Here is a 15,000-nt window from a genome sequence, read left to right on the forward strand (position 1 = left end):
TCAGAAATCAAAGTTTTTAGGGGTGGGAGGCACTGAGAGGAACTCAGGGTGAAGGGCGGAGCTCCCCTCTCTCCTCTCCTCCATCCTCCATCTTTTGCTTACTTGTCTTTTCTGGTAAGCTGCTGCATGTCACAGTGGATGCACAAGGGGTGAGAGGTCATCTCATTCTCTGTAAATATTTCATCTTCATGCAAAAGAGTCGTATTATATACATGTACATACATGATTTTCATTCAAACATACATACATACGGAAAGAAACATTCCCTATTTTAACAGGCCCCCCTGTCCTGAACTCCATATCCACACACACACACACACACACACACACACAGTCTCTGTGTGTAAGAGAATAGGTTAAGATACAATAGTCCCCCTTTGGCCCCACAAGTCAAGTTCTTCCTTTCACTAACATTCATCAACATTTTGCCCCAGTCACCCCCCCACTTCCCCTTGCTTTGGTCGGGGGCACAGGTCACCACAGGGCTTTACCCCCACACACTCGTCCTGCCGACACACACACACACACACACACACACACACACACACACACACACACACACACACACACACACACACCGCACACTAACACAGAAACACACATGCCATGTTCCCATCACTTGCACAGCTGACATTTCTATGTATGCAGCAGAAATAAAAGGTTTCCTGCACAGATGTTCATATAATCTGATCATTTTAATCAATTTTATAATATCACAATAACAAAACCAACTCTGAAGCTATCTCAAATGCACTCAGTGTCTTGAATCTAAAGGTTCGTTAAAAAAAAGAAAAAGATATAATAGTATTCACCTGAATGGATCAGCCAGTCTATAAGAGGAAACAGGTGCACTTCTCCTGCACTGAATTTCAGTTGGGAGGTCCGCCATTAAATAGACTTTTTTCACAGCAGACATTTTGACTTATAATAGCAAGAAACACATTATGTTAACATTATTAATTGCACTTGTGCCTTTCCCGCAAGGGTATGACATGTCAAAATGCCTGCCGTGAAGAAGGTCTACAAGAATTACAATGTGTTTGATTCCCTAAAACAAATTCAGGAATAGGTAGAAAAGAATGCAAAATGCAAAAGAATCACCTCCTGCCTTGATCATTTTGGTGATTTTCAACCAATGCACTGACAAAAGGCTTCATGCAGAAACATGCAAGTCCATTCAAATTAACATTCACCCAAATGATTTTTAGAGGTTAGAGGGGATTCTTTTGCATTATTTAGCATTTGAGTGCCACCTTTTTTCCTGATTTTGTTTTAGGGAAACCAAAACATTGTTTTCTCGTTTTCATCAGACTATTAAATGCTTTTCTTCATACATGGAAAATCGAGGTTTGAACCTTGTCAGATGCACTGAGGTACATGAAAGACACTGTAACTGTCTAATTACTGCACATATAACATAGTTCTCTTGTACTAAGAAATAGATATATATATAAATATATATAAAACGATAAAGTCAACACGACAAGGCTGTGTGATTGTTGGCCTTGTGTGTGTGTGTGTGTGTGTGTGATGTGTGTATGTCTATGTCTCTTTCCTTCTGTGTACAAATGTTTGCACCGACAAGCATATGGGTGTGAGTGTGTGTGAGACGCTTGCATTATTGTGTATTTGTGTATGTGTTTGTCTGTCCATGTCAGTGCATGCTGTTCCCCCTGTCGCCCCTTGCTGTGTGTGTGTGTCATTATCCAGCGGGGGCTGCTCTAATGGAAGCTGTGATTAGCAATGCTGTTAATTAGACCACAGAGCCAACCACGCAGACCTCTGCCACACAAACACTGCAGATAAAACACACAAGCAAAACGTGACGCCGGGCGACACAGTGCTTTGTGGATGCTTCACTGGAACGGGAAGTGATACAATATTTTTGATATGAATTGTGAGACACAAGGTCCAGTCAACAAAACAAGAGACAGACCACACATGTAGCACATGGTGTAGCACGTCACGCACATAAGGAACAAACTGAAACAATAATGCTGCTAATTAGATAACAAAGCTTCAGCTTCAACTGCAGATTCAACCATAGAGTCTGTGCCACAGACATCAGAGCACACATAATAGTGCGGGATACATTTGTGTAATTATACATGACTCATTATTCTTGTCAATGGAATATGGCTTTATATGAAAAGTAGACCCCTGATACATTTTGAATTGCTATAGCTGGAAAAGCACAGGTCTAACTAATAACATTACTGATGGCAGTGAACCAGCAGGCACAACACCATGGTCGTGGAACAAGAACACAAATGAAACTGAGCAATCACTTTATTAATGTTAAGTTAAACCTGTGCTGTGTTTCATTCTATTAAAAGTCAAAATGTCTGCTGTGGAAAGGACAGTTTCTATCCAAATTCAGTGCACATTTTCACCAAATATTATTGCGTGTTTCCATCCATTAGGAGTTGCGCACATCTAGAAAAAACTGTTGATGGCACTATTTATCCTATTGGGTGCCATTAAACCATTGCAGGGTCAGAGAGTGCAACAAGATGACATAATTAAAAGAGCAATAGTCAAATGGTGGAAAACTAAATATGGCATTTAAGTTTATTTAATGTATCAATTTGAGGAAGGTTACAGTGTCCTTATGGGTCCACACAGCTCTGAGTGTTGTTATCTGCCGCAATTTTTCTGTCTCTTCAGTGCAGCCGAAACTTCTGTGACAAACAATACAACAACTTTTCTACCTTGGCCAAGCGTGGAAACCTTTTTCGGTTATTTTGAGTTTTTATCGAATTTCTGGCATTTTCACTTTTTTCTTTCACATTCGCAAGCTCACAATTATTGAGGGACACAAAACAAGGTAAACTTTGATCCAACATGCGTACAAACTATGAGCTATCCGTTGTGTGGATAAAGAGTCTCTAGAACAAACTTCATCATTATTCATCTGTACTGCGTGTGTGTGTGTGTGTGTGTGTGTGTGTGTGTGTGTGTGTGTGTGTGTGTGTGTGTGTGTGTGTGTGTGTGTGTGTGTGCCACATCTAAACTCCAGACATTAAAAGGGGGGCGGGGGGCAATAAGAGGAACACAGGGTGAAGGGCGTATGTGTGTGTCAGGTCTAAAGTCTTTGTGCTCTGCTGATGGGTAAGTGGGCTGTATCCGAGCATATCAGAATGCACAAGGTGCACCTGGGATTCATCCTGGAACCTGCTGGAATGTTTTGGAAATTCATCAGCACTGAGAAAAGGACCCCACACTGTGTGTGTATGTGTGTGTGTGTGTGTGTGTGTGTGTGTGTGTGTGTGTGTGTGTGTGTGTGTGTGTGTGTGTGTGTGTGCGTGCGTGCGTGTGTCAGAGACAGAGAGCGAGAAATAGCCCCCAGTGGGGCTCTGTCACCTCGCTCCGACATCTGGTCCTGTCTCATTTACCGTAGGAGACTGTCTGTGTGATGGCTTTTTAATGCCACTGACACTGCCACATACACACCCACAAACATGCACACATGGATGCACATGCACGCACACACACATAAACACACAGTACATGTGAGAACCCCCTTATGTGCTAACACACACACACACAAGCTCACAACTCATTAACATGCATACAACATTGATCTGGTATGACAGGCTATATGATCAATAGTGCATGCATAAGCGGACTTCTCAGGTAGCTCTCCAGTGAAGCACTGTTAGTAAACAAATAGGGGTTTCTGAATGAAGATGTTTGGTTTAGAACTCCCATATTGCACCTGAACACGCACACACTCACACACATCTGTTATTGATCCGAGTTCTTTCCATCTGGACTCTCTATGTTGGAAGGGAAAGGAGGGGACCATGAGGCTGCCCACATTGTGTATGTATGTTGTGTATTTGTATACCTGCACCTGAAAAATGCCATTACCACAAACTCGTATAAGCACACAAACACACAAATATTCTTTTGCACACCTTCGTCTCTCTTCCTCTTGCCCACGTCGGCAGCTGAGCTGATACCCAGAATGCCACTGATGGAGTACGAGGAGCCGGCTGAGTCGCTGGTCACTGCTGACACTTGTGTTGCCGCCACGGACGTTGCTGCAGACAGACCACATGACAATACAATGTATTGATAAATCACAAGACAAGCAAGTGAGAAGAATAACCACATACATGTTTATATGATATAACACTTTGAGCCTCTGAAATTTGAATGAAATGTCTGCTGCAATTATTTTTTTCCACCTTACAGTATGTTCAACTCAATATTAATAACATATTTTAAAGAGTACCATGCTCATGTAATCAATTATCAGAGTGATCCTCAAAATTAAACCAGTTTGTAATAAATTATATTGGAGCCCTGATAAACTGGGTCAGCTTTTGTTTTAGGGGATTTCAAGGAATTCATGATGGATTTTGTAAAGAAAGGGATGTGTTACCATTGTAAATCACCTTGTTTGAGGCTTATGTATAATAGAAAAGGTCACCTTTGCAGGAGCCCAATAGCACACTGTTATTCATACATACTATAAAGCATCTTAAAGAATGGTTTTATTATATGATGTTAAGCAAACAAATAAAATCTTACTGATACTGAGTGATACAGAACCTTGTGGCGGTTCCAGAATGTGTAATGTTGAGTCATATGCTACTACATTTAAATTTTTACTTGAAGAGCATCACTTATGTCGTGATTCAGTTATTTATTACACCTTCACAGATGGAAGATACAAAACAAAAACCGATGAGTGAAATCCCACTTTTCTCTCCCTAAAGTCAACAAAAATGCTCTTTAATCCTCTAAAACTTTTACTCAGCCATACAGACCAAATTGAGGCTTGAAATAAAAAAAAAACCAAAGGACATGAGTCTGTCTATGTTTTGCCCCTCGTTGTATCTCTCTCTAATCTTCCCCCTGGAGGAGACAAGTTCCTCGCTGGGCGAAACAGCGACATACTTGTCACCGCTTCAGTCACACACACACATACATACACACACACACACACACATTCTGCAACCTCCTGACACACACACAAACACAGGCACACACCGAAACATACAGTCACTCATTCCTTGGTCCCTTATCTGTGCCCCTGTAAGCGGACATGGGGTTGAGTGACAGTATGGTATCCCAGGAGGGACAGAAAGGTGTGGAGACAGACATCCTAATCCTCTCTCCCAGCAGACCCCCCCAAACACAGAAAAACAAGACCGAAAAGGGAATAAAAAAGAAATGATAAACCAGAGGATCAAGATCCCTTCCAGACGTTATTCCTTCGCTAACGAAAAGGAGTGTTTAATGAATGCATATCCCTCCTTTTCCCATCACTTGATTTAGCACTTCAATTATCAGATTTTCCTTTCTCTTTCTTTTCACTCTTTTTTTTTATCAGACGTAACGCTTTTATTCTGCAAATCCAAATGTTCAATTTTCCGCCTGGGAGTGGGACCCATTTATCTGTGTAATCTGTAAGCGTGCATGTGTCTGTGTGTGTGTGTGTGTGTGTGTGTGTGTGTGTGTGTGTGTGCATGATTTTGTGTGTGTGTGTGTGTGTGTGTGTGTGTGTGTGTGTGTGTGTCTACTTAATGTGTGTAAAAGGCAGGAGTCAGGGAGCAGTGTGTGTGAAATTAATTTAGATTAATAGACAATGTGCGATTATGAAGATATGAGAGACACCGAAACACAATCCACTGTAGGGCAAAGTGAGGAAGAGAGAGAGAGAGAGAGAGAGAGAGAGAGAGAGAGAGAGAGAGAGAGAGAGGGAGGGAAAGACTCATATTTATTTGTACTCTGAAAAATTCATAGAGTTAAAGGAAATAATGTTTCAGTCATAGCTGTAATAGATATATTGCTTTAGTCTGTAACATTATTAGATTATTATTAGAAACTACAAATGAACAGCCAAACCATGTAAATCTGAAGGAGAGTCAATGGTCTTTTTGATCAAGAATATTAATTTCACTCACCAGACGTCAAAATCAGATGGAAGATTACTTTATTGTGCTTATTTAATGTTTGCAAAACAAAACATGGCCGAATTAACCCACAAACAGGCACAAAACGGTAGTAATAAGCTGTATGTGATCGTTTGGTTGAACACAAACTCATTTAAGAATAAGCAGAAGACAGGTACAGTAGACCAGTCATAATTCAGAACCTGCTTTGAGGCCATTTTAGTTCATTATGTGATTTAGTGGTGCATATTTCCAAATTTGCAATTAATCAAATGAACACAAACCAACTGACGCATAATAAATGCGGGCCTTGGTAGCCCCTGAGGGGTCCTCGGGGGCAGTTGCATACTTTGTCCGGTCCAGCCTTAATCCATAATCCAGCCTTGCTGTAAACTAGAATTTGTGAACATACTGTCTATTCGCAATCATGATATCCATTAGCAGACATTTTAATGCTTATGATAATTGTTTTATGGGCATTAAGCTGGACACCTTTGCATGTTGTCCTCCCTCACTCTCTCACTTTGTTTTCCTGTCAGCTCTCCACTCAACAATAAGGACAAAAAAAGTACTTTAAGTACTCTAAATTATTAACACACAAACCCTACATTTACCTTAACTAAAAATAGAAATGTTCTTACTGTAATAAGCAGAAAATGGACAAAACAGAAACCTTCATCCAATTAACAAATTTTACCTTACTCTTCATTTTAGAACATCTTGATTACAGTAAAGCATTCAAGGAAAGACCTTCATTTCTTTTCACTGTGAATTAAGGTCCAGAATTTCAATATGTTTTATTGTTCCACATATGGCACACAGGCTCCTAAGAGACTCACACAAAAACGGCTCTACTGTAACATTTGCTTTGACAGTTCCAAACAGGATTTCTTATAGCAGCAGACCTACCTAAGTTGTGAGCCGACACTGAGCCTGTTTGGCCGGGCGGCTGCTGAACCTTTGTCCGAATGATCCTGCAGGAGGAGAGAGGAGATATTAGTGTGTGTGTGTGTGTGTGTGTGTGTGTGTGTGTGTGTGTGTGTGTGTGTGTGTGTGTGTGTGTGTGTGTGTGTGAGAGGATTCTAAATGACAGAGAGAACATGACCATCGTGGGAGCTAAACTGTGTGTGTGTGTGTGTGTGTGTGTGTGTGTGTGTGTGTGTGTGTGTGTGTGTGTGTGTGTGTGTGTGTGTGTGTGTGTGTGTGTGTGTGTGTGTATGTGTGTGTGTGTGTGAAGTGGCTAAGGCAGGCTGACATGGCAGAGGGGCCTCACACTTCCTGCTTGGCTGCTCATGCAAGCCTTTTCTTCCTCTTTCCTTTCCTTTCTTTTCCTCTCCTCCCCTTTTCCTCTCCTCTCATGTCCTCTCCTTTCCTTTCCTTTTCCTTTCTTTCCTTTCTTTTTGTGTCTTTTTCTGTCCTTACTCTCACACACCTTCCTTCTCTTTTGTCTGTCTCTTTTGCTCACTCCTTCTCTCTCTTATTTCCCTATCCCTCCCTCTCTCTCTGCCTCTATGCTCAGGGGAAAGGGTTGTCATTGTACCATCGTGTTGAACCACTGAACTGCAGCCACTTCATACATATGGAGACTGGGGCCTCTTTGCCATTCTCTTTACCACACACAAACACACACACACACACACACACGCATGCGCACGCACACACGCGCGCACACACACACACACACACACACACATAACACATAAAGCACACAATATTATATTGCTCTGAGCTCTACCTACACTCAGTACCTGTTGCTATAAGTTGATATTCAAACACACACACAGATGACACAGACTGTAGTACCTGTTGATGGAGCTGACACTGGGGACGCTGTCGTTGTCACACACTCTCTCGGCCAGGAGCCTATCCCGGATCTCCCAGGCAAACATGGTGGGGTTTTGGCGTTTGTAATCGGCGATCTTGTCGACCACTTTGGGAGTAGCAACCTTTGGTTTGGATCCCCCAATCACCCCGGGACGAATACTGCCCGTTTCATAGTACCTGCCAATCAAAGCTTGCATTGGTCATGAGGGGCAACACAAGAAGGTTGTAGTATTTCTAGAAGAGATACTGTATTCTGTATACTATATATAGTCAAAACTGTTGGAAGGTTGAATCTGTTCCATTGAAACTTGTTTTTAATTATTTGTAATTTTTTAATCGTATTGCTTCTAGTCCCCAGGGTGTTTTAATTAAGTGAAGATGTACTATGTCATCTTGAAATTTAAAAAAATGAACTCTAAAAGATCCAAAATAGTATAAAAACATATAAATGCATGTAATGTAACAAGGATGAGGCTGAGAAGTTGAACTAGGTTAAAGTATATACCTGACTGTGTGACCTGACTAATTGATCTGATGTTTGTTGTCTAATTTTATTTTATTCATCAATACAGATGACAGTGCAAAAGTAATCGAATCCCACCTAAATAAGAAAAGGTTTACATGGAGGCTATTTTATACTTTTCTTGTTGTCAACAAGTCTTGTTGTCTTGTGGTCTTGTTGTTTGTGGTCCTCCGCACCAAGCCCATTGGTTCCTACTTTTTAAATCTTTCAAAATTGGTAACAAATATATAGTTTAATTTGCTTTCAAGCTTGACCCTTTCTGAGAACAGCTGGGTACTGTAGTTTTTTAACAAGAATTACTCAAGCAGGAGCATATAGTGCATTTTTTCTGGAGACTATTTTCATTTTCAGAATTTGGTGCATTCGTGACACTTTACACCTTGTGGTGATTTGGTGATGTTTCACTCAGTCTCAACTCGTTCCCTTCCTGGCTCCTCAGTAGATGAACAACCTTCCCACTGCGGTCAGGACTTCTCTTTGGCTTGAATTCAAAACTCTTCAAAAAACACATCTCTCTCTGGCCTGTTCCTCACCCTCCTCCTCCATTTGCACCTGATCTTGAAAAAAGAACATCCTCCTGTCTTGTGTCGCATTGCTTGCAAGATAGGTAGGTTCACATTCTCACTGTCCATACTGACAAAGTGAAGTAAAGTGATTGATGGGATGCAAAATTCACAGAGTTTATCTATGGCAAAAATGCAAGTCAGCTGAAGCTAATATGAGTCTGAGTCATATCAAGTGGTTATCTTCCAAAGTCACAGTGTTTTTAGTATGAAATTCCCTCTTTGTGTACAATATATCCTTCCACTGCCATTTGAAAAAATGTAAACCTATTCTCTAACCAACCATTTTTATATTATATCTTTGATAAAGACAAACACAAAACAATATAACAAATGCCATATATGTTGACTCTCACAACTTCATCATCATATATATTTACGAGGAAATATAAACTGATAACTCAAGCCTCATTTAGGACTATTGTAAATTCTATTGTAAAGGACTCCATAGGTATTTGTCTCTATTTGGCCTTTTTAGTTTTGTTGTCAGTTTTCATTAAGTGTTTTCTGTTAGATCACTTATGTCTGAAATTGTTTATGCTGCTGCTTTGGTGTCCCTTGCAAAAAAGGTCTTCAACCCTCAGACTTACAGAGTAAGGGAATAAGTTATATTTAATGCCCTAAATTAGTTGGGCATATTGGGTCTTCATCAGGGCGGAAAGAGTACTCCGCATCAACCAACCGATACAGAGACAACTATTATTGTAATGATATAAAAATGTTAATATCATATCAATAAAAATAATAAAATTAGACTACTCAGTATGATGCAGCCCCATCAATAGGCTAAGGTTCCCTTGACTTACTACATGTGAAACTGACCTCGTCATTATTTTCAGTGCTTAAATTTCGGTAAAATAAAAACCTAACTACAAGATGTTTCTAATGTCACGGTCATTAGAATCAACTGTGGATAACAGTGTCAGCTAAATTACTAAATGTGATGCCAAAAATATTTATGATGTCTGGCTGTAAGATGACACAGAGGTAAGAAGAGGATGGCACTGACACACACACACACACAAACACACACACACACACACACACACACTAATGCAAACACACACACACAGATTCAGGCGTTTCGTGTCCACCATGGCTATTTCATGAATGTATTTGCATGCAGAAGGGGCATGTGGGCAGGGGGTGGGAGGACAGCAAATGCGCTACACAGCTTGCAGTAAAAGGGGGGTGCAGTGTGTGGATGCAAGCTGTCAGTCAGTCTTAAACCTGCTCTCTCTCTTTCTCTGTCCTCCCCCCCCCCCTCTCCACCGCTGTACGGTAGAGTAATCCCTTCCGTGAAGATGTGTGTTCCTGTAAAATGTGCGTTTTCTTGTCTCTTGTCTCTGTGTGTGTGTGTGTGTGTGTGTGTGTGTGTGTGTGTGTGTGTGTGTGTGTGTGTGTGTGTGTGTGTGTGTGTGTGTGTGTGTGTGTGTGTGTGTGTGTGTGTGTGTGTGTGTGTGTGTGTGTGTGTGTGTGTGTGTGTGTGTGTGTGCATATGTGGGTGTTGCACATTTTGACTTTTCACAGCTGGAGTATAAACACAGCTAAAGGAAAAAACAATCTATTTCCAAATGGAAAACTATTTAAATTATTCACAGCTGAATCATTGGTGAATAAACGAGCATGGTTATTGATATCCGCACAACGATGAGCTAATACACACACACACACACACACACACACACAGAGTAGTAGAGTTGGTGTTTTTTGTTCTGCTGGCACCAGAGAGACAGAGAGGAGAGGATAAAACAACCCTCTTTCCCTCCCTCCTTCCATCCCTCGATCCCCTCTCCTCCCCCCTCACGGTAACGCTTCAGTGAGTTGAACGGCCAGGACAGGGGAGAGAGAGGAAGATAGAGAGAGGAAGACAGAAAAAGACAGAGAGAGAGAAAAAAAAAAAAAAAAAAAAAAAAAAAAAAAAAAAAAAAAAAGAGAGGTAAGGGAGAACAATGACCAACACAGTTTTTGATATAGCTGAGGGTCGCTGTAGCTAATCCTTCCCCTCCGTCCCCTCAAATGGTCTCTCTGTCTCTCATTCATTTTTTCTTTTTTTCCTGCACTCTTTTTCTTTAACATGCCTTTTCCTTTTGATTGTATTCCTTGTTCTTGTCTTTCTCCCTTTCTCCATCTCCCTCTGTCTTTTTTTCTTTTCTTTTTTGGGGTGCAGAAATATGGTGCCACTTTCATTTTGATGCTAATTCCCAAAAGTGATGAATCTTTTCCCTTTTGTCCCCCTTTCTTCTCCGGGGGACGGAACGAGCAGGGATTTACTCTTGAATTTAGCTTTGAAAAGGCAAAGAGAGAGAGAAAAGGGGGTGGGGGGTGATGGGGGGTGAAGAGAGACATAGAAATATTGAGAGGAGTCGGATGTGAAATACAGGATACAGAGAGGGGAGAGGAAGGTTAAATAGGCAACAAACAAAAAAAGAATAGAGAACAGAATGTGAGAGGCAAGCTAAAACAAAATGCAGCTTGTATTTGTAAATTTTTTTGTCAGCACACATGCTTAGCCGACACTGAACCTGAAGCCTGTGTGCTGACAAAAAAACTAAGCAGGATGACCCAAAATTTAACCAGATACTCAATTATAAAAAAAAAAATTAAAAAAAATGGCATCAAACCCGGAAGCCAACATTTTTATACACCTTAGCCAATCGTTCGAGTGTGTAAAAAGGGTCTAAATATTTTCAGCGCTGGCACCATATGGTCGTAGGTGTTTGTGTGCCTTTTACCTGCCCAGTATTTTGCTGACACATCCATGGCTGACTCGTAGCTGGCGTGAGATGTCGCATGGTCGAACCCCTTGGTGGGCGAGTTCCACTATTCGCTGTCGAACTACATCTGGGAGGGGCCTGCCATTTACAAACACACCTCCGAGCTGGTTCACTCCGCCATGTCCTAGAAGACAGAGAGAGAAAAGGAAGTTTGAAATGAATCAAGGTCAAGGAGGAGTGAGTGAGAGAAATATTATGGCTGCCTAGAAATTGAATTAGGTTACAGGCAAAATAAAGAGACAAAGATAAATGTGTCCAAATGTAAGTGACCAAATGAAGGTTGATGATGCAATGATGAGACGAGGATTTTAGAGGACTAAACAATTGTGGCTTTAGCTACATGTGCATCACATAAAAAGTACACAGTGATCAACAAAATCACTGATAAAAACTAAAACATTTACTCCATCAATAATGTCCGAGGCATGGCCTTCCCTCTAATTAGATTATTGGAAGGACGCGACAGAAAAATTGGACAGGCACAAGAATGTCACACATGTTGCACATTAAGTAACTTTTGCTTTTCCAACATGATTCTTCATGTCAACCTCGTGTAATCTCGTATTGGATTAAATAAAAGCATATTTTGAAAAGACAGACTGACTTAGACCTGACACATTGCTGACTGCTGAACAGCTCCATTGAAGCAGTTAGAGTTAAAATGCCTTGCTTAAAGGCTATTCAGCCATGTATCAGTAATGTTTACATAAACATCACATCCAATAGCCACATTCCAGTCTGGATTAAAGTGTCCACATTATTATCCACTTATTTGCTCGGCTTCAATGCCGCCTGTTCTCACCCTCATGGATATCTCTTGTCCAGTGAAAGACAAAAGTCAACTGACAAACGGCTTCAACAAAAACACTATTTTGTGTTTGTGCCATTACTATGTTGTTTTTGTGGGTCAACAGTTTGTAAAGCTGTATTCTCACATTAAAACATGTTTAGTGGAAATCTAAGCATGTCAGCTCCCTTGAATCACTGACAAACACAGAAAATATAATTGCATGTACAACAAAAATAATCTTATGAAGCTGCTGGAGTTGCTTTGTGTGTGTGTGTGTGTGTGTGTGTGTGTGTGTGTGTGTGTGTGTGTGTGTGTGTGTGTGTGTGTGTGTGTGTGTGTGTGTGTGTGTGTGTGTGTGTGTGTGTATATATATATATATATTTTTATGAGGTTTGGTTAAGAAATATTAACTTCAGCAGAGTCACACTTTCTGGGCTAGGATCTCACAGCTGCTGGAGTCCATTTACTATCTCAAATACATCTGGCTTTATCTGGCTCAGCATAATAATACCAGTTTGATATTCCAAAGTGCAAACTTTGCCCATTTTCACCCAGGGCAGAGTAAGCTAAGATCTTAAGTAAATGAGGGGATTTCAATTAATTAGTGACCAAGGCCTGGCCCTGGCCACTTTCAGAAGGATACCACTAATATTCCCCCTGAGGGATGAAAGTATAGGGGAAATGAATGAAAGAGAATAAGAATGGTTTACACATGAATAGATTAGAATAGAACAGAATACAAGCTGAACCTTTACATAATTCTGTTTGTGGGATTAAAAACGTTTTTAAGACTTTGCTCTTCTGCTACTGTAACTATTTCGACATAGAAATTCTTACAGTAATCCATCTGACAAACTTCAATTTGTGATCGACAGATTTAAATAGCAGCAGCAAAGAAGCAGGGACAACAACAACGGGTGGGAATTGGAGCAAAGTATAAAGAGGGATATAGTTTGCATCCATCTTGTCAGAATATAATGAAAAATGTCCCAAGGTGACATCTTTAAATTACTTGTTTTGTCTGACCAACAACCCAAAATGCAAAGATATACTCAGTTCACTTTCATGGAAGACTATCACATTGGAGAAGCTGAAACCAGAAAATAATTGCCATTTTTGCTCAAAAATGAATGAAGCGATTATTGATTATCAAACATATTGCCATTTTTTTGCTGTAATCGACTATTTGATTAACCTACGAATTGAACTCAGCTCTAATACCAGTTCTGGAGCATTTCGAGGCATGCACCGGAGGAGAGGCAGGGTAGACCTCGGTTGGGTCAGCAGTCAGACACATTCACACCTCTGCAAACTCTCATTGAAAATCGAAAAAGCCATATCAAGTCAGAAACTGTAGACACTTCTTGCTCTGAGACAACAATGCTAACCACCGTATTAGCCAATATATTTATATATAATAATGTAATATAGTCAGCAGTAGTAGTGGGATACATAGGATACATGTGTATGTGTGTGTGTGTATTTGTGTGTGTGTGTGTGTGTGTGTGTGTGTGTGTGTGTGTGTTTGTGTGTGTGTGTGTTTTTTTTTGTGTGTGTGTATATGTAAGTGTATGTGGGTGCAGAGTATAAATCAACCAGATTTTTTTCTACCACATAATCCACTGGCTTTTGTATTACCATAGTGATTACGTCTTTAGGGGAAACACACACACACACACACACACACACACACACACACACACACACACACACGCTAATCCTAGCTGTGGGGGTAATAGATTTTAAACACATTACCCCAGCAGGGATACCCCCTTAAACACAACACTGTCCCCTGAACCTGTCCCCCTGTCCTCTTCTTCCCTCCATCAGCATAAAATAAAGAAACCAACACAAACACGCACGCACGCACGACTCACACACACACACACACACACACACACACACTCTCTCTCTCTCTCTCTCTCTCTCTCTCTCTCTCTCTCCTCCAGCTCAAATATAAATAGATCCACACATTGAGGATAAATACAGAAATGTGAAGTCTACAGTCTCATTCTGTGAAATCAAACAAAGCTATTTCTAAAAGGCTGATGCGGGCGGTCACTCTCTTCCTTACTACTTTATTTTTTGAGATAGAAGAAGCCTCATTATGCAGATGCCTGCTGCAGACAGCACAATTTGAAAAGCAATCGCTCTTTACAAAAGACACCAATATATAGACAGAGTCATATTTATGCAGAATGAAAGCTGGGCTCAACCGAGGCTCAAAGTCTAAATGGCATGAAATGTAACAACCAGCATGAACTTTAAAGACAATATTATCACATCAGCTGTATTTATCATAGAATCTGTGGAGCAATCTACTAAATTAAAGGATACGTGTTTTCATTTTTCCCATTTGTGTTATCATGGCTGTGGTATGACAGGTGTATTAAAGGGGCACTCCACTACTCAGCTTAGTAAAAACAGTTGTATGATGTATTTTGAAGCTCTGGAGGAGCTTTGTCAAGTCTTGAGAAAATAACCCTCATTATGTTGTCAGTTATCCCAGCTTTGGGTTGAACTACAAATTACAGAAACACTGCTTTGATGCAGTTGTGTCTAAGGCATTTGCATTATGGGAAATGTAGGATCCAGTGTTTTTAGAGCTTGAGCCATA

General features: G+C 40.6%; 1 protein-coding gene across 5 annotated transcripts in view; it reads right to left on the reverse strand.

The window, feature by feature from the left end:
• pax5 (paired box 5) overlaps positions 1-15,000 on the reverse strand; it is an 83,043-nt gene that overhangs the window by 55,258 nt on the left and 12,785 nt on the right. For all 5 annotated transcript variants that reach the window (XM_039802012.1, XM_039802022.1, XM_039802024.1 and 2 more), the window contains 4 exons: positions 11,552-11,717; positions 7,710-7,907; positions 6,816-6,880; positions 3,921-4,046 (listed from right to left, as the gene is read on the reverse strand). In XM_039802012.1, coding sequence (XP_039657946.1) covers positions 3,921-4,046; positions 6,816-6,880; positions 7,710-7,907; positions 11,552-11,717 — 555 coding nt within the window. The remainder of the gene's footprint in view (positions 1-3,920; positions 4,047-6,815; positions 6,881-7,709; positions 7,908-11,551; positions 11,718-15,000) is intronic.

Source organism: Perca fluviatilis, chromosome 1 (assembly GCF_010015445.1).
Source record: "Perca fluviatilis chromosome 1, GENO_Pfluv_1.0, whole genome shotgun sequence".
NCBI lineage: Eukaryota > Metazoa > Chordata > Actinopteri > Perciformes > Percidae > Perca > Perca fluviatilis.